The sequence below is a fragment of the Clupea harengus genome, chromosome 23 (genome assembly GCF_900700415.2).
Source record: "Clupea harengus chromosome 23, Ch_v2.0.2, whole genome shotgun sequence".
In the NCBI taxonomy this organism is placed as follows: Eukaryota; Metazoa; Chordata; class Actinopteri; order Clupeiformes; family Clupeidae; genus Clupea; species Clupea harengus.
In genome coordinates, this window is record NC_045174.1 from 19,870,535 (window position 1) to 19,891,364 (window position 20,830).

The window sequence follows — 20,830 nt, forward strand, 5'->3', positions numbered from 1 at the left end:
CTCTGCACTCCTTTGTTCCTGTTTGTGATTTTATGAAGTTATTCCCTATTATTATTGTGTGTGTTATTGTGTGTGTGTGTGTGTGTGTGTGTGTGTGTGTGTGTTGTGTGTGTGTGTGTGTGTGTGTGTGTGTGTGTGTGTGTGTGTGTGTGTGTGTGTGTGTGTGTGTGTGTGTGTGTGTGTGCCCTCTTCATCATATCGCCTCTCCTCTTATGCCCTCTTGACCTTATCTTGACCTTCAGCTCTCTCCCTCCCTGAAGGTGATCATCTGTGTTCTGTGTCTGCGTCAGTGTCCACATCATCCACTTCTATTCGTTTCTTTCTTTTTATTTAGTTTGTCACATCTATTTCCTCAACCCTCACTTGACTTTCAGGCGAGGTCTTAATCGTCCACCTGGCTTGTTAAACTATTATTTGTATTTTGTTTCTCACATCTATTCCTTTATTCCTATTAGACTGATCTATTAGACCGGCCTGTTTGAACGATTTTCATCGTTTTTTTTGTTGTTAGTAATGCTTTCTCTACCCTCACTTCATATCACATAATTACATTTGTTCTTCTCTTGACCTTCCCCCCCTCTCCTCTCTCTGGTCTCCAGGGGACACGGTGTTCATCGTCTTGCGTAAGCAGCCCCTGATCTTCCTGCACTGGTACCACCACATCACCGTGCTCATCTACTCCTGGTACTCCTACAAGGACCGCGTGGCCGGCGGCGGCTGGTTCATGACCATGAACTACGGCGTGCACTCGCTCATGTACACCTACTACGCCGCCCGCGCCGCCCGGCTGCGCCTGCCCCGCCCCGTCGCCATGGTGATCACCTCCACCCAGATCCTGCAGATGGCCATGGGCCTGGTGGTGCTGGGCTCCGTGCACCAGTGGATGGACGCCAGCGAGTGCCCGAGCAACGTGCGCAACGTCGTCTGGGGCGTGGTCATGTACCTCAGCTACCTGGTGCTCTTCGTCTTCTTCTTCTACAAGTCTTACGTCAGGGGGGGGAAAGCGGAGAAGACGGTCAAAGCTGAGTAAGCCTGCCCCCCCACCCCCCCCCCCCCCCCCCCCTCCAACCCCACCCCCACCCCCCCAAGAACATGGCCATATTAAGAGGCCAGTTATGGCCTACGGGGCGAACCAGCTACCCTCTCCACAATATAATTGTTTTAAAAAAACAGGTGATAGCCATCCCTTCCCCAGCCCCCTCTGAGACGAAGTAATTTGACCAAGAAAAGCAACTACCCCCTCAGCAACATGCTCATATGAAGACGAGGCTAGTGAGGGAGCCCACCCCCCCACATACATTGCCAGTTAAAGGTGCAGTCCGCCATTCAGTTTCGATTTTCGCGAAAGGTTGTTGATATTTGAGCTCAACAGCCAATTGAATCACACCCCTCCTTCCCATGCGTCTGAAGCACCGTATTGATTGGCTGGGCTCGACAGCTAGAGGACCGTGAGGAGCAATTACATGAATTTCAAAAAAAAGATTTGATTGGATTAGAATCACGGACTGCACCTTTAAGAGAAGGAATTGTGGAGTGTACCTTTAAGAGGCCAGTGGGAAAAAAGTAAATGCTGATTTGATTGCCCATGCTTGTACCTTTTAGATATGTGCAGGTTGTGTGTATGTATGTATGTATGTATGTATGTATGTATGTATGTATGTATGTATGTGTGTGTGTGTGTGTGTGTGTGTGTTGGCAGGATGTGATGATGGGAGTGTGTGTGTGTGTATGAGAACAGCAGAATGTACTCGTACCAGTGGACAAATAATTTACTGACCACCACAGTCGTTTTTTGGTCAGTGCCGTTTTACCACTGCCTTAAAGGCAACACAGTGAATCTCATAGCCATAGGTGTGCTGAAGCCAGTTAAAGCCACTTCCTTTAGTGCCGTTTACAAGCAACCATGCTCGAAGGGACTGCTTTTAAAACATGTATGCATTTAAAATGTATCTGACCTCTTTAGAAAAGACTTTTCCTTTCTCTAATTACCCCACATGCACTGAGAGTGTATATAAAATTGACTATGATGTTGGAAAGTAGGAAGCGTTTAGACATTATTTGTAGGTGTTGGCTGCAGTGAACTGGTCACACTTGCCAGTGATAACGCAACAAGGAGACCAATGCGCTAAGAGGCTTAGCTGCTCGTGGTCTGGAAGACTGAGAATGCACTGATGATCTTCTCAAACTTTACCTGTCAACCAACTCCTGAGCATGCTAATGAAATGAAGTAGGTGTGTATGTGTATGTGTGTGTGTGTGTGTGTGTGTGTGTGTGCGTATATGTGTGTGTGTGTATGTGTGTGTGTTAGTGTGTGTATTCTGTGTGAATGGCTTGCAGTTGAATGCACAGTGTGTTGATGTAGAGATAGCACACCTGTTGATGCAGAAAATTCCAGAAGGGATTTCATAGTCTGTGCGCTTCTAATTCAAGTTGCTTATCATTTGGCTCGAAACATGTGTTAAGAGCACACAGTAGCTTACAGAGAGGCCGTGTTTTACCTTGGAGACGGATATCCAACTTAGTCTAGGGAGTCACTCACCTGAAGGTCTGTTTCTTTAGCTTTCATTAGAGTTTTACGATGAGTAGAGTTTTATGATTAGTAGAGTTTTACAATGCGTTTGAGTAGGTGTGCTAGTAGGTGTGAGGCCTAAACACGTCCGTTTGCCTTAGCTGAGATACTCATCTGAGATCGTGACGGCGATTGGCGTGTCAAAAACACATTCCCACGTCGCTCACAGAACTCGGCTCACCTCTCCAGAGCACCCTGGGCAAAACTGAGATCTGCGACCTCGCACGAAACCACTGACACGGTCTCGTACTGTTGTGGGGTGACGAGGGACAGTGGAGGGCAAAGGTCAGCCTTCTTCACAGGGTGCTGAAAGATGCACTGGCTGGCATATTGGGGCGGGGGGGGGGGGGGGGGGGGGGCCCTGTCCAACACTGAAACGTTCAGGGCCCTCCACCTTTGATCCTTGATAAGACCGTCCCTGTTGCCAGATCTCCAGGTTTTCCATGCACCCTCTGAGGAGCCTGTGAGGGAAGGTCTGTGAGTGTCTGGCACAAACCAGATCTGTCCTTCAAACCAGATCTCCTGTCCTTCAGACCAGCCTGTCCTTCAAACCAGATCTCCTGTCCTTCAAACCAGATCTCCTGTCCTTCAGACCAGATCTCCTGTCCTTCAGACCAGCCTGTCCTTCAAACCAGATCTGTCCTTCAAACCAGATCTCCTGTCCTTCAGACCAGCCTGTCCTTCAAACCAGATCTGTCCTTCAAACCAGATCTCCTGTCCTTCAGACCAGCCTGTCCTTCAAACCAGATATGTCCTTCAAACCAGATCTGTCCTTCAAACCAGTCTGTCTTTCAAACCAGATCTGTCCTTCAAACCAGATCTGTCCTTCAAACCAGATCTGTCCATGCAAGTTACTGCTCCGCCCGGCACCCTTTTTCAAAATCTGTTTGTTTCAGTTTGTTTTTATTTGTTCCGTTTCTGTAAATGGGCCCGAACCTGTGAGTGCTGTTTCCGATTCACACCAACAAGATCTAACCTTGATCAGAACCACAACTGTCCTTCAAACAGATCTGACCCTAATTCTGACCCGTTCAGTTCCCCAGTCAGTTGTTATCTAGACTCCCACAGACACTCTAGCACTTCCTGACAGCCCCACACCCGTCTTACAGACAGCCAGGACTTCAGACAGCCCCACACCCGTCTTACAGACACTCTAGCACACCCCCACACCCGTCTTACAGACACTCTAGCACACCCCCACATCCGTCTTACAGACACTCTAGCACACCCCCACACCCGTCTTACAGACACTCTAGCACACCCCCACATCCGTCTTACAGTCAGTGAGGAATTGTCCTGGTTTGTGTGGGAGAGAGAGAGCGGGCAGGCTTCCACACAGGGAGGCAGCAATTTATCAGGACACTGTGCTCATTGTATACGACTAGTGATATCATTTAGAGTTTATTTATTTTCTTAGGAAAACAAAGTAGAACACAACAGAAGCAGATTGAGTATGAGTGCTACTCCAGTCCATTCTTAAAAGCAGCTGGGGAATGTTGCCAGTTGTTATTCTTTCTTAACATGTGTGTCTTAAAACATCCTAACATCTGATTTACTATCTTGTGTCCGGCCTTTCTATAGCAAGAAAAACAATGCACTGTACTGTGTGGAGAGCCGCTGTCTTCAGTGTAGATCTCATTGTCACGCCATCGTTGTGTCCTCAAACTGTTTCATGGCTGTGAGTTTGTGACCAGAAATCAGTGTTGCCATCAGCTGGGTTTCCATCCAATTTTTTAATGCGTCAAAGTCAAATAAGAAATTGATTTGCTAGAGGGCGGTGGATCAACTCCCGATTCGCATAGGGTATAATGCGACATTTGTTGAGATTTTACTATGTTTACTATGTTTTACTAAGTTGCCCTGACGACCTCTAATTTTGACCCCACAGCTGTTCACAACTCCTCCTTTGATTAGGACTACTTGTAATTCTTTTAGCCGAACTTTCATAAATGCGCTCAAAATATGTGAAGGAGTTGGATGGAAACCCAACTATTGAGGGTCACGGGCAGCTCTGTGTCCATCTCAGATATCGGCCTGTCCTGACAAGGTCAAAGGTCAACTGGGATAGTGAAGTGTGTGGGGTTACTGTTAGATTTGGGGAAGACTACAGCTCACCTGATAGTACTGAACCTGAAGAATGGAGAGTTAGGCAATGAGATGCATATGATGTCACGTAGATCCATCCTATTTATTTCACCATAATTACAGACCTGTCCTGTCATAACGTTTCTGCTCATCTTCAACCATTAACATTGATGAAGTCATTCACACATATTATCCTGAATACTGAAGGCCATTTTGCTGAATGCTTATTTTGTTTTGCCAATTCCGATCGTAATTCAGTTCCACGTTATTTCTTAAGGAACCAGAGAGACTGTGCACTTAATACTTCATTAATTGTTGAATAGAGAGTAGTTTCATATGTAGTCACGTGTTGTTCCAAGTTGTTCTTAAGGCAAGGGTTAAGTTAACACATACATACTCACGTGAGATGTACATTGCGTAAGTACGTTGTACTCGCTTAAAATGATGCAAGGCCTACTTAAAATGACGTGTTTTGTTCTGGAACATCACACTAGACTTCTCTATGCTGCACTCTTTGGTACCGACTTGAAAGCCGCCAAACCCTTGCTGTTGTGTGCATTTATGCGAATCCACGTCATGGCTTACTGTTTCCACACAGCCACCGATTTATGACTGGCGTTAATCCGCCACGATGATTATATTGACGGTCGCATTACTTTCCGCACATTCCACCTGTCTGTCCCTAAGCGAGCCAGTGTTTTTGCATTCCAGATGTAAAGTACATGCATCAGACCACACGCAGGTGCGTGCCAAACGGTGGAATGTCTTTTCTACTCGCAGATTTTGTGTGTTTTTGTTGTGTAATTTCGTTTGTGCTGAAGTTCCACATGTACACAAACACACACACACACACACACACACACAATCCAGAAGGCACCTGATAGTAGTATGGCTATAGAGTGGCTGTCTGCTAGCTTGTCTGTCCACCTGCCTGATGTGACCATCTTACAGATGCAGACAGATGAACAGCCGAAGGGCTTCAATGTCATTTTTTTGATATTTTAATATACATGTTATGATAATGTACATGTAACAATAAAGCCATGTTTTGAATTACTTGAGTCACCCATCCTGTGTTGTCTTTTGGAATCTGTGAATTTCGGGTTAAGTTGATTCTATTGTTGTGCCATCTCTACAAACATAATACTTTTTAAATATTTGTTTTAAATATCTAACACATGTGTTTTAAACTTCTAATATAAATGTACAGACAGGTGACAAATTAAAGGAAAACTGAATAATTGAGTGGAGAAACAGAACAACTGAAGAGTCACAGACATGGGAACTAAATGGGAACAGTGACATCTGCGCTTAGATCTGTGGTAAAGACATCGGTAAATAGGGTCGGGAACTGTGGTCCACTGCGCACATTTGATACTGTGATACATTAGTGTGATATGTAAGGACAAACAGAAGAACAGCTCTTTTTTTCAGCCTGAGAATGGCGATGCTGGACGTGATCAGACTGTTTCAGCAAAATAATTTGCAGAGGATAGGGATACTACAGTAGGGTTGTAGCGCATGAACCCCTCATTACAAAAATGAATGCAGGTTTGACAGTCCAGTGTCTCTCCTCCGACATCATCCAAAACACCAAACAAGGGAATATCTTCAGAAAGAACGCTGTTCCATCCCACCAGCAGAGTTCCAGAACGCTGTTCCATCCCCCCAGCAACGCTGTTCCGTCCCCCCAGCAGAGTTCCAGAGACGTGTAGAGTCAATGCCAAGGCCCACTAAAGCTGCTCTGGTGGCTGGCGGAAGCCCAACGCCTTACTAAGGCACTCTATGTTGGTTTTTCTTTCATTTGTCACTCGTATGTGCATTGAAATGTAAGTCTGCAAGAACTTCAAAAGTAATCTTTAGTAATCTCAAGTAAAGTTGATGACTCTAACACCAGCATAGCAAGTGATAGTTGTGCCAAGCATTTTTTTTTCAATCTAACATTTTGTTAAGCAAGAAGTTAACTCTAAGGGGGGCACACTCTTAGGACCTATTTGTGTTAGTTAAGCTTTGCCTGCTGTGTTGCCATCGTTCTTCGGTATGTGGGATGTCTGTGCAGATTCTGCCCCCTTGTGGACTTAAAGTGTACTTCAGAACATTTTCATTTTCTCTATGATACTAATTAAACAACACCGTGACAGCCATAACAAAGCAGCAATGGACGAGCGTCCAAAAAGTTATGGGTAAGTTCAAATGGGATAGGTCTAATCAGTCAAAGATCAAAAGTAATTTGCCTTTGTGTAAGAAGTTATATCATATATGCTGATAAACTGGCAGTGTGTAAAGCACCTCATCATATTTACATGAATTCTAGTAAAATATTTGGTGTTTACTTAAGTATTGCATCCTATGAATAACCAATATTATATTTCATATTTTAGATGTAGCATATGCTGTCGTGCCACGTAATTTCCGAAGAAAAATAAACTGGGGCTCCATAGTTATATGCTATAGCCCTAGTGTTTGTTTACCTTCTTGTGGAAGATGTAGAAGCATCACATAGGATGTGAATGTTCCTCAAAAGAATAAAAGTTTCATACAATTTAAGACTTGCATGTCTATTTCTTAATCCAAGTGACTTCGTAGCCATTTTGTTAATGTCAATGTAATATTTATTTTTATTTATATTTCATGAACACCAGTAAAATCAGCAGAATGGGGGATTTAAGTATTAATAGTTATATTTAGAATTATACTTTAAAATCTGGTTAAGACGATAGTTAGTAACTGTCAACGGCTCAATTTACCCTGTCAGCTGGATCAATTTACTCCAAACATGGGGCAAGTTGAACCACAAGACCACTACTTTTGGGACCCCATATGTTGTGTCTATTTGAGTCAGGCACACTGGTAAGGTTTCAATTGATGGCACACACCCTTAACTTGTGTTGTGTGCATTAATCGTATTCCTGTCTCACATTCCCTTGAGTATAGGTCGACCTAAGAAGATAAACGGCTCAACTTTCTCCACTCTCAGTTATGTCAAAGGTCACGTTTTCAGAGTGATGCTGACTGTCAGAAAGAAAGCTGGAGACATCGACCCGGTACGGCCAAGGTGCACGTGAGCAGCCTCGTGCGTAGTTGTACCAACTCTCCGTAGAGCCCTCCTCCCGTGGTTATTTTAACACAAAAAAAAACAGCGTAACTGTCACCACCCACTAGATCGCAGAATAAGCAGCGGTTCTGTCTGTTGCTGTTACACGAACTTCTTCTGCATCCTTTTCTAGACTTTACCTCCACTCACGTCACAGATCACTGCATTTAAACTCTAAATTTAAACTCTATATTTAAACTGTAGAGCATAAATCATTCAATCTCCGTTCCTACCCCGAGCTCTATTTGACCGAATCAATGAATGACAGATAAGACTGCAGGCCCCCGTGTCTAAGCGCAGTACAAATGTCCATAGCCTACTGTAGCCTAAAGATGTTAAACAACTCATAACCTTTGCTCACATAGCCTTAATGACGAGATTAAAGCTAATTGATACCCTAGCATCCTTTTTATTCCCAAGCACAGGCGAGTTTAATGTTTTGGGGAAATCATTCACTGTGTCATGTAGCCTATTCCTCTGACGAAAAGAAAAGAGGGCAGGAGTTACAACAGCTGGATCATTTTAGGGGCTGTTGCTGAGACAAGCCACGTTTTCAAGCAACTCAACCTAGAGCAGCCCGCGTTTATGACAGAAGGCGTGTGTGAGGGAGAGAGATAGCGCAGAAACACCTGGATTACTGCTCACTCGAACAAACTTGCAACGTTACTGGGCCACAGCATACTCTTGCAGAAATCGTAGAGGAAAACACATGTTTTTTTGTATTCTTATTTTTCAACTTCAGGACTAAGTTACTGAATGTAAAGCCAGACTTTTAAGGACCTGGTGGTTTACATCTTGAGGCACGGAAGGTATGTTGTCTTCTGAACTTAAATAACAGATTTCAATAAGATTGTTTGTATGATCATAATAATGATAATGATAATAATAATAATGGGAGGCCGATTGTGTTAATAATTATGATATACCTACTTCTCATGATGATTTGACTTTGTAGGCTACATTGAGTGTGGAAAAAAAATGCTATATGTAAGCTATTTGATCAGTTGCTAAGTATTTTGTTCCTTTCATTTTGCAATGTAGGTTAATTTGGTGGAAACAGACTATGAATCGCCTACAGCAGTTTTCTTAGAGGACTCCGGACAACACAAATTCAACATCTCACTGCGCTCTTGCGCAGACTCTGGCGACGGTCCTAGAGAGAAGCGGGAGCTTGATCATGTCTTTGTGGGTGATCTTACCCATCAGTTTGCCTGTCTTCATCATCACGGGAACATGGGTGGTGTAAGTTCACATCTCTGCTGTTATCATTAGCAAATCTGTGTGTTTTGTATACAGCATAAAGACCTTAGAGTCTATGGCTTTATGACTGGGAACTGTTCCTCGTGATTTTAGAGCACAGAGGAGGCGGCTAGTCGTAAATTGGCTTGTTGGCATCACTTGTTGTTTATCATACCAAACTTGTACGAACGTGTGGGCATTATAAGAATAAATAATCTACAGTTTATGTAATACGCCAAGTGAATCACCAAGTAAATTGCTTAAAGCAGACTGTTATAAACAGTGAGTGCTTCTGGTAATACCCCTTCATCTACAACGCTAAGTGGACACAGTACGAAGACAGCAGTGGCCACATGAATTTGAATTTTGAATTTGAAAGACTTTATTGTCAGCTCTGCATACAACAAAATTACATATAACAACACAAGAATACAATTAAAGTTGTTGCGTTGTACATCTTAGGATAGGATAACCGGTTTACTTTATCTACACATTTACGGAGGAATAAGTGACACAGCTCGCCATCGGAATTACTTTACCGGAAAGAGAACAATCATTTATTATGCACCTGCTTATATACAATACAGCAATACGTAACGTCCAATCAGATCACTGTATGAGAGCATAAGACCCCCACTAAAATCAACACCCCCACTTGCTCTCATAATACACACACAAAAAATAAATAAATAATAATAATCAAAAATAAAACAATCTGTCACATTGACGTTTGTTTGGCAGCTTAGGCTACATTCCAAAAGAAAATGTCTAAACTGCTCGAGCTTAAACTTTGTTGCAGGCTTAGTCATAACATCTGCTACCATCTCTGCTGTTGGGCAATATTCAATGGTTATATTGCCATCATTGAGTGCTGATCGAACAAAATGAAAACGAATATCAACATGTTTACATCTCTGACGATTTACAGGATTTTTGGACAAAGCAATTGCTCCTTGGTTGTCTTCCAAGATTTTGACTGGCACATATTTACACTCACTATCCATTCCATTCAATAGTTGTATAAGGTATAGGCATTCTTGAGTAGTCGCAGCCAAAGCCATATATTCAGCTTCACATGTGGATAACGCAACTGTTGGCTGCTTCTTTGATTTCCATGACACAACAGGACCCTTTTCAGTTAGACCTACACAATACCCTGTAGTACTGCGTCTATCCCTCAGGTCTGCTGCCCAATCAGCATCACTATATGCCACAAGTTTAAGTGCCTCTTTACTTTTCTTATAGCATAACTCCTTGTTGATTGTGCATTTCAAGTATCTCATCACATGTTTGGCCGCCATCATGTGTTGTTGTTTTGGCTGTGATAGGTACTGTGAAAGCTTGCTGACTATCCAACTTAGGTCTGGTCTTGTACATGTCATTACATAAATCAAGCTGCCTATCACCTCTCGATATCTCCTAGAATCGCTAAGTTCCTCATCACCATCCAAGTTTAATTTTTGTTCACATGGGGTCGACCTTGATTTACACTCTGACATGCCAAACTTCTCCAGTATTTTTGATATGTATCGCTTTAGGTTCATTCTTACCTCTCCCTCACTCTGGTTAAAATCTATGCCTAGAAAGTGCTTAAGTTCTCCAAGATCTTTCATTTTGAACCTTGCTGTCAACATTTTCTTCACATCATTGAGTGAATCACTGTCCCTAGCTGCTATCAGTAGATCATCAACCCAGATGATCAGTATGATCCTATCATTCGCTGTTTCTTTGTAGTAGACACAATTGTCTGCTGGATTCTGAGTAAATCCATTTTCACTGAGGTGATCGTGTAACACCCTATTCCAATTCCGTCCAGACTGTTTCAAACCATATAGTGACTTGTTCAGTTTACCGACAAGTTTTTCACCTGTCTCTGACTTGACTTCAAATCCTTCTGGTTGCTCTATGTAAACCTCACAATCTATAGGAGCATTAAGATAAGCCGTATTGACATCCATTTGATGGAGTTTAAGGTCATATTGGGCTGCCATTTGCATCAGAGTACGTATTGATGTCATATTCGCAGTTGGAGAAAAAGTCTCCTTGTAGTCTATTCCAGCTACTTGACTGTAGCCTTTAGCAACATATCTTGCTTTATACGTCTCAGACTCGTCAGCATTGTTTTTGACGGCAAACACCCACCTACCCCCCACTGCAGTCTTACCCTTTGGCAGTGTGGTCAATGTGTATGTGTTGTTTTCTTTGAGGGAACTAATCTCTTCCTTCATAGCATCAGCCCAAATCAGTGACTTTGGTGAATCCATGGCTTCACCAAAAGTTTGTGGTACACTACTACACACCATCCTGTAGCAATAGTCAAGATTGGCAAATAACTGATCATCACTATCAACATCAGACACATAATCATTCAAGTATTTAGGAGGGATCCTATCCCTTCTGGGGTAGCGTGTACAACTATCTTCTGTCAGTATGGCACCTCTGTTGTCTGTCTCTTGTCTGAGAGTCATTTCTGGATCTACCAAGTTAGACTCTTGGTCCTCTTTTGGGGTCTGATCAGCTATCTGGTGTCTGGGCATGGGGGATGCAAATCTCTTCCCATGAGCATCATCTGTCATTTCTAGGTCAGTCTGAGTTTCATGTTCAACTACATTCTTCGTAATGAACTTCACAAGCCTGTGCTTCAGTACTTTCCTTGTATGTGGGTAGTAGACTAAGTGTGCTGGGCTATTCTTGTCAAACCCTACAAACACTCCCTTCTCGCATCTTTGATCCAACTTTTTCCTGTCCTGTTTGTATGCGTAACACGCCGTTCCAAACACTCGCATTTTCGAAAGGTCTGGTTTCTTTCCCGTCAGCATGTAGTATGGGGTTTGTTTGACCCGACTATTGTAGCACCTGTTGCGTATTACTGCAGCAGTCATCACGGCATATGTCCACAATTCTTTAGGCAAGTTACTCTCGATAAGCATACATCTACCCATCTCAAATAGAGTTCTCCAGTTTCTCTCAGCAGTTCCGTTTTGATGAGGAGAGTAAGGTGCTGAGGTCTCATGTCGTATGCTATTCTTACTCAGCAAAGCTTGGAATTTTCCCCCTGTGTACTCTGTGCCATTGTCTGACCTAATACACTTTATCTTCCCATAAGGGGCAGTGTCAGCAATGAATTTCTCGGTTGCTTTGGCAGTATCACTTTTAACCTTTAAGAAATAGACAAACACTACGCTTGTGTAGTCATCAGTAAATGATAAAACATATCGAAAACCATCTTTTGCTTCTGGCTCGATAGGGCCAGCTAAATCAGTATGCACTAGATCAAGTGCTGCCGTTGCTCTTTCATCTGGTTCTCGGTTTCTGCTCTGAGCAAATTTCCCTTGTATGCAGACCTCGCAATTTAAGTTAGATCTATCGACTGGCCCCTTGATTTTCATTCCCTCTACAACATTTTGTAGTTTAGAGACATCATCATAGTTACAGTGACCTAGGATCTCGTGCCAGGTTTGGATATCATAACATGCATTACACTCATCATCATTCTCACCACTATAAGTGTTCAGATAGTACAGTCTGTTGTACTCTTTAATGTCAAACCTGGTCCCGTCTTTGTGGATGAGCTGGTCACGGCCCTGTTTGAAGTTCACTGAAGCTCCGTTGGTCGTCGCGGTTTTCACAGAGAAAATGTCCTGTGGATAGGATGGAATATACAACACCCTTTTTAGCGTCGCTTTCACCCGTTGGCCCTCGCTGTTAATGAGAAAGATCTCTGCATCACCTCTTTTTGACGCGACACCGCACGTCCTCGTTCCATCGGCCAATTCCAAAACGTGCTTCTCTGGCTGGAAAGTGTTGTCAAAGTTCTTGAATTTTTCAATGTCAGTTATTATGTGTGATGTAGCGCCCGTATCGACCATCAGGCCTCTCTGTCTTGATCCGTTGATTTGTCGTTCACTTATCTTGAACGCATATCCATGTTCGTTTTCCTCTTCAGCATCAATCGCTTGCTTTGCATCATCTCCCATTCTCCGTCTGCACGTGGCATTTCTGTGTGTTGGACTTCTGCAAAAACTGCACCACTGCTTCGGTCGCTGGTGCTGCTCGTTCGGACATGCTCTAGCTATATGCCCCTTTTGATTGCAGTTGAAGCAAGTAATGCTCTCTCTTCCCCCAGCTCCCGAGGTTGAGGCAGTCACCTTCATCACACCGTCATCACTTGAGTTAGCATTTTGCTTCTCCGTGCTCTCAAAACTTCTCAGCTTGGTTTTAAACTCCGTAAACTCCATCTTCTCGTCACCCTGGGTTATGTGGATGGCAAATACCTTAAATGACTCCGGCAACCCCTTCAGAATCATTGCTATTAGTCCATCACTAAGGTTTTCTTCGGCATTTCGAAGTGCTGTAATGGCAGTCTCTGCCCTAATTATGTAGTCTGTGACACTCTCATTAGCTGCCTTCTGTAGAGACGTTAGCTCGGTGTATAGGCTTATCACACGTGGTTTTCCTTTACCTGCGTAATGATCCCTCAGAATGGTCAGAGCTTTTCGCCCGTTATCAGTCGCTTCTCTCATGACCAGAGACAGACTTTTGTCGTCCAAAAACTGTATTAACTCGGCATAGGCTTCTTCGTTTTTAACTTCGTCATTAACATCGTCCTCGCCTGGTTCTTGCAATATGGTCTCCTTCAGCCCTTGAAGACGTAGGTAGCCCAAAAACTTCGTTTCCCATATCTCGTAGTTCTTTTCATCTCCGTCAAAGCATAACCTGCTCCATCGGTTTCCAACGTCCCGCCTGGGCCCATAACCTGTTGCGTTGTACATCTTAGGATAGGATAACCGGTTTACTTTATCTACACATTTACGGAGGAATAAGTGACACAGCTCGCCATCGGAATTACTTTACCGGAAAGAGAACAATCATTTATTATGCACCTGCTTATATACAATACAGCAATACGTAACGTCCAATCAGATCACTGTATGAGAGCATAAGACCCCCACTAAAATCAACAAAAGTAAATAAAGATTAAGAAGTAGAACAAAGTGCAATGGCATGGAGTACAAGTACTCACCTGAGGTACGTTGCAATATTGCAATGGACCTGGTGGAATGTTTTTTGGCAGAGACCAGGATCAGATTCAGGCCAGGCCTATTTCTATGTGAGCTTCTATTTGGGCATCTATAGAAAATAGAAATAGAATAAAAAAGCCTTTATTATCATTGTATTCGTATACAACGACATTTGGAGTGCTATAGGTTAGCGACGTGTTAGCGCTACAGGTTAGAGGTTAGCGGTGGGTGAGAGGTTAGCGACGCTTACGCCACTTAGCACTCCACACTGCATCTCTTGATCCGCCATACAAGCGGCTGGTCCTCAGACAGGTTTGAAGACTTTTCACGCCGAAGTGGCCGACTGAGGTCAGAGGTTGGGTATCGGATTCTGAGGAAAGGGGAGAAGGGTAATAACCTTTGCGGGTGGCCTGCTCCAAAGTGATGGATGTGTGAGTGAGTGAGTGAGTGATTCCCCCAGCTTTCTAGACACGTCTCCTTCATGTAGCGTTTGTTTTGACACGGTGTTACATATGACCGGTATGCATTCAGTGGCAAGGCTTGTGTGAGTGTGATGCTGGGGTGTAGCTCATCTCATACAGCATGGCCAAATAATGTTAGGTGTTCTTTGTACTTGCAGTGTGAGGTATTTGTGAACTCCACTAACAGAGTGTCTGGCCCTTCAGCACTATACATTGTATCTGTTACCTGAACCTCTTGTCTAAAACAGAACGTTTTCTGTTCTGTTCATCCAGTCCAGCATGTTTTTTCCTTTCCTGTTGTCGCTAATAACGCCAGTTAGCTGCAGTGCATCTATGTATCTCTAAGGAGAAGTGAACTCTAATTAACTCTACACTGAAGACAACTTCTTCACTCTTCCTCAGATCTATCTACTGTGATCTCTAGATTGGACTTTTAGAAATGCAACTGTTAGGCTTACTCTTGAAACTGTGACAAATACATGAACATATATATAAAATCCTCCTCAGCAAAGTGGCACACTAAGTTAAGCCTTTAGTTAAGTTAAACATGCACAAATGCACAAACGAATAGTCAATAGTCAACTCCTGTGCAATAACATATCTATTAATTAAATCAAATGAAAATAAGACAGCAGCTGAATTAGAAATCTATGTAGTACTAATCAAGTTCAGAGCCATTTCAATATGTTAGAGTACTGATAGAGAGATAGAGTGAGATAGAGTGTCTGTGTGTGTGTCTGTGTGTGTGTGTGTGTGTGTGTGTGAGTGTGTGTGAGTGTGTGTGTGTGTGTGTGTGTGTGCGTGTGTGTGTGTGTGTGTGTGTGTGTGTGTGAGTGTATGTGTGTGTGTGTGTGTGTGTGTGTGTGTGTGTGTGTGTGTGTGTGTGTGTGTGGAGTCTCCACTGATAGACTGTGGGCTCTTCCTCTTCTCTGTGGTTAGCCGCTGCTGCGCGAGTGCGTGTGCTTGTGCGTGTGTGTTTGTGCGCACGTGTGTGTGTCTCAGAGAGACAGCTCAGGCTGGCACTAACACCATACCTTATCCCAGCCTTCAGCAGAGCCCTGTGCGGCTCACCTTTGGCCAAAACGTCACTGGTAGAAATATTTAACACACATGGAGTACCACAAAGTGCTCCTCACCTTTGGACAGAAAGCCTCACTTTGGGGCTTTTTGTTTCTGTTTTTGTGATAAAATGGCATTAGGTACTTTTTACAAACTCACTAATAGACATATTAAACACAAGCGGAGAATGCAGCTTCCCTTTGGATCAGAGTATTTCAGTAGCAAGAGCCAGCCCACGTTTCTATTTGGGGTTTTTTGGCACAGAAAATTATTAATATTGTTGAGTTTATGTTGCTGTTGAAGTTCTTGCTTTTATCATATTTATTTACAACTTTACACCAGTATTTGGCCGAGTGCCAATTGCCAATGTGCATCTGCAGAAGGGAAACGTGTTATCGCTTGCTTTGAGAGAACAGCATCTGCTTTAGAATCACTTTAAGTTTTTAAACATCACCAGAAGAAAGGTGGAATGTGACAGGAGCTGCGGTTTGTAGGCCTTTTGATTTACCATGGCATCATTCATTTGTGACAAGAAATGGATGGTAGGGAGTGTGTTGTGAAATATGATGGTGTGTGTGTGTGTGTGTGTGTGTGTGTGTGTGTGTGTGTGTGTGTGTGTGTGTGTGTGTGTGTGTGTGTGGTAAAGGTGATAGCTGGTGTTACCGCGGATGTCCTAAATACACATGTGAACAGTCGTCAGGTCTTTTAGCAAAGATTATCCAAAGACATCGTGTGCTGTGCCATCGTCAGGCTGCAGAATGTTCTGGAAGAAAAGACAGAGAACTGTTGAAACACTTTACACACAGTAAGAAAAGCAAGAACATAGTGTTCACCTATCGTTACAGTGTCACTCAACTCAGCAAGGATTAAACCCTTCAACTCTTTCTAATGGTTAGATAGTTTACCAGAGAGGAGAAGACCGTCCACTAAGATATGCACTCTCACAAGTGAGCACTTTCACTGGAGTTATGACACAGGGCTTGTCACCACGACTAGTTCTCTGCATGTGTGTGTGTGTGTGCGTGCGTGCGTGCGTGCGTGCGTGCGTGCGTGCGTGCGTGCGTGCGTGCGTGCGTGCGTGCGTGCGTGCGTGTTCTCTGCGTAGAAATTCACGTCAGAGTCGTCTCTCTGTTACAGTAGTTTGCACAAATGCTGTGTTGGCATTTTAACTTTTATACTTATAGTAACCGGTCGTCCAGTCCAGCATGTTTTTTCCTTTCCTGTTGTCGCTAATAACACCTGTTAGCTTCAGTGCATCTATGTATCTCTAAGGAGAAGTGAACTCTAATTAACTCTACACTGAAGACAGCTTCTTCACTCTTCCTCAGATCTATCTATAGTGATCTCTGGTTTGGACTTTTAGAAATGCAACTGTTTCTCTTGAAACTGTGAGAAATACATGAACATATTCGTATAATCCTCCTCAGCAAAGTGGCACACTTCACACATGTTTGGCAAAGTCTAGTTCAGAGGTTCATAGCCAAATCGGTGAAGGCCAGTGCACAGTAGCTTATGAGTAACCAGGGGTTACAGAAGCTCTCTGTACAGATGACGCAACTTCACAACCAAAATCTTAATTTCTGAACAGATGGAAGAGTCACAGACATGGGAACTATTTTAAATGGGAACAGTGACATCTGCATTTAGATCTGTGGTAAAGACATCGGTAAATAGGGTGGGAAACTGTGGTCGACCACATTTGATGACCTTGATACTGGTGCATTAGTGTGATATGTAAGGACAAACAGAAGAACAGCTCTTTTTTTCAGCCTGAGAATGGCAATGCTGGACGTGATCAGACTGTGTCAGCAAGATCAGTCCGTGGACATTTACACAGAGGATAGGGATGCTACAGTGGGGTTGCAGCGCATGAACCCCTCATTACAGAGATTAATTTGAATATGTTAGAGTCTCCACTGATAGAGTGCGTGTGTGTGTGTGTGTGTGTGTGTGTGTGTGTGTGTGTGTGTGTGTGTGTGTGTGTGTGTGTGTGTGTCGTATGCACATAATGACATCTTTACAGGCAGAACTGTGCTCTCGTGGATGCATCTACATGTCATATAGGTGTTGAGTGGGGGTTAATATGGATAGTGTTTTGGTTGTACGACTTTCAACAGAAGTGTCTGCTGTGTGACATGTGATTGTGCATATTGTTAATGTAAGACCCTACATCTAATGTTTTTTTTTTTCTTCTTCTTCTTCTTCTTCTGCAGATACGCCATGGCTCTGTACAACCAACATGTTTGCCCCGTGAACAACTGGTGAGTAAATGCTTCACCGCCTTTCCCCCGACATATCAATACTGACCCATATCTCATCAAGGCTGAGTCAGCGTTAGGATCCTTGTCTCGCTCGAACATAGTGAGATTCCCCTCTCTGATGTTTATATTGATCCCCAGGGAAACAGACACAGTCTTGCAACAGTAGCGCAAACAGCTGATTTGGGTTAGAACTAGTTTGGTGAGACTGATTGATTGATTGATTGATTGATTGATTGATTGATTGATTGATCAGAAAACAAAAGTAGTCCAAGGTGTCTTTGAATGGGCTGATAACTCTCCTCTCAGATAGTCCTTTACAAAGGCCAGTCTTCTCCAAGAACATAGCCGGTGCCGTCAGGTTCGTGCTGGTGGTCTCTGCCTGGTGATTGGCCTCTCCTCCCCTGCTCAGCATTGCAGACGCACTAAAGAGATAGGTGTGTGTGTGTGTGTGTGTGTGTGTGTGTGTGTGTGTGTGTGTGTGTGTGTGTGTGTGTGTGTGTGTGTATGTGTGTGTATGTGCATGAGTGTGAGTGTGTTACTCACTAAAGAGATCAGTGTATGTGTGTGTGTGTGTGTGTGTGTGTGTGTGTGCATGAGTGTGAGTGTGTTACTCACTAAAGAGACCAGGTCTGGTCTGACGTGTGTGAAAGTTTGGGGGGAAAAGCTCTGGGTGTATTTGTGAAGGCCAGTGAGTAACCAGGGGTTACAGAAGCTCTCTGTACAGATGATGCACGTCTTCACAACCAAAATCTCAATCTCCGAACAGACGGAAGAGTGACAAACGTGACTTACTGGTCGTACAGAGTAGAGCCTCTGTGATTGGCTGACTGCTCAGAGGATGCCTTGGGTTTACCATTTGCCTGGCAATAGAATGTCATGAAGCAGAAGGCAATAGAATGTCATGAAACAGAAGACAATAGAATTTCATGAAGCAGAGGCAATAGAATGACATGAAGCAGAAGACAATAGAATTTCATGAAGCAGAAGGCAATATAATGTCATGAAACAGAGGCAATAGAATGTCATGAAACAGAAGGCAATAGAATGGCATGAAGCAGAAGGCAATAGAATGTCATGAAGCAGAGACCATAGCATGTCATGAAGCAGAGGCAATAGAATGTCATGAAGCAGAGGCAATAGAATGTCATGAAGCAGAGACCATAGAATGTCATGAAGCAGAGGCAATAGAATGTCATGAAGCAGAAGGCAATAGAATGGCATGAAGCAGAGGCAATAGAATGACATGAAGCAGAGGCAATAGGCTGACATGAAGCAGAGCTTAAAACATCAAAACTCTTAAACTAAAGTATTAAGGCAATTAATTATAACAATGAAACAATGACAAAACAGTCCTTTTAAGGATAGCATATTTTGAGCTCAACGTACAAAGATGCTAACGCTTTGGAAAGACGAGACATTTTCATCTTATGATCTTGTGTGTGACTATGTACATGAGACACGGCTAGAACAGTGCCTGAGTCTGCTCCCTGTGTTACTCTAGTCGGAAAGCACTGAGGCCCAGGGTAACCACAAAACTCTCCCCCTCTAAACGCCACAACAGCAACATGTCTTAATGACAGGACACGTTTCCTGAGCTCAACTTCCATTCAAAGAAGTCAAAAAACAAAACACAACGAGGACACAAAGAGGAAAACAAGAATAGAAGCCGAGAGGATGTGCGCGCGCGTGCGTGCGTGCGTGCGTGCGTGCGTGCGTGCGTGCGTGCGTGCGTGCGTGCGTGCGTGCGTGCGTGCGTGCGTGCGTGCGTGCGTGCGTGTGTGTGTTTGTGTGTGTGTGTGTGTGTGTGTGTACATGAATTTGAATGCCTCAAAGCCCACAACTCCACTGTTTTTGAACACATTCTCCCTCCTATGAGCAAAGGTAGTCGTCCACTGGCCAGTGATTGGAGGATTAGTGAGCCTTGGGCTCCAGGGATCCAGCCTTAATGGCTTCACACTGCTCTCCTGTCAAAATACATACACAGGCTCCACCACTCATTAGTACATCAGAAAAAAATAGTTCTAGTTAATAGTTCTTTCGACTGTTTTAATAGCCTGTGTGTGTGTTTCTGCTACAGTATCTTTTAAATTCAGTCAGTGAGCAACAAAACTGAGGGTGTACTGCCCACCTGAATGACCAAGGTGTTCCCAGGACTGCTGTGCTCTAAACCTTTTTAACGCTGCAGCTTTCATGAATCTGTGCTCTAAACCTTTTTAACGCTGCAGCTTGCATGAATCTTAGCTATAAACCTTTTGAATGCTGCAGCTTTCAAGAATCTGAGCTCTAAACCTTTTGAATGCTGCAGCTTTCATGAATCTGTGCTCTAAACCTTTTAAACGCTTCAGCTTGCATGAATCTGAGCTCTAAACACATCTCAGCTGCAACATTAACACAGCCATTCTCAGTGTGTGTACTTTAGTGGCTACGCTCAATTCTAGTCATTTGATTCCAGTTTGGCAAACGCTGGAGTCTCTCTGTGAGCTGAGTGTCAACCAACCCCACACACAGGGAGTGGAGCAGAGAGGGGTGGGCTTCTGGGAAATGGAGTTTATAAGTCATTCATATAGAATGGTGGTCAGTGGTTGTTGGATGACAACCAGGGTTTGTATCTTCTTGGTCATTTTTCACACATTGATGTAAATAAAAAATATAACGAGTTTGTGTGTCTCTGTCTCTGTGTTTGTGTTTGTGTGTGTGTGTGTGTGTGTGTGTGTGTATATGTGTGTGTGTGTATTTTATTGTCAGGCTGTATAACCAGTCCTGTGAGCAGCCCCTACACTTACAGACTGATCCAGTACTGTGCTGTACGCTGGATAGCATACCACTTATCAGGTAAGAGCTAGCCTTAAACCTAAATATGTGTGTGTGTGTGTGTGTTCAGGTTTGTGTGTGAATTCAGGTTTGTGTGTGTGTGTGTGTGTGTGTGTTCAGGTTTGTGTGTGTCTGTGTGTGTGTGTGTGTGTTCAGGTTTGTGTGTGAATTCAGGTTTGTGTGTGTGTGTGTGTGTTCAGGTTTGTGTGTGAATTCAGGTTTGTGTGTGT

General features: G+C 43.5%; 2 protein-coding genes across 2 annotated transcripts in view; both read left to right on the top strand.

The window, feature by feature from the left end:
• The window catches only part of LOC105894034 (elongation of very long chain fatty acids protein 6-like), a 16,214-nt gene extending 15,147 nt beyond the window's left edge, over positions 1–1,067 (top strand). The window contains exon 4 of the mRNA XM_012820508.3: positions 600–1,067. Within this exon, the coding sequence (XP_012675962.1) occupies positions 600–1,030 (431 nt within the window). The 3' untranslated portion in view covers positions 1,031–1,067. The remainder of the gene's footprint in view (positions 1–599) is intronic.
• A 6,742-nt stretch (positions 1,068–7,809) lies between these two features.
• Positions 7,810–20,830, top strand: part of LOC105894025 (transmembrane protein 150A-like) — a 28,600-nt gene continuing 15,579 nt past the window's right edge. Inside the window, exons 1-4 of the mRNA XM_012820500.3 lie at positions 7,810–8,557; positions 8,790–8,990; positions 17,742–17,789; positions 20,535–20,621. Of these exons, the coding sequence (XP_012675954.1) occupies positions 8,926–8,990; positions 17,742–17,789; positions 20,535–20,621 (200 nt within the window). The 5' untranslated portion in view covers positions 7,810–8,557; positions 8,790–8,925. The remainder of the gene's footprint in view (positions 8,558–8,789; positions 8,991–17,741; positions 17,790–20,534; positions 20,622–20,830) is intronic.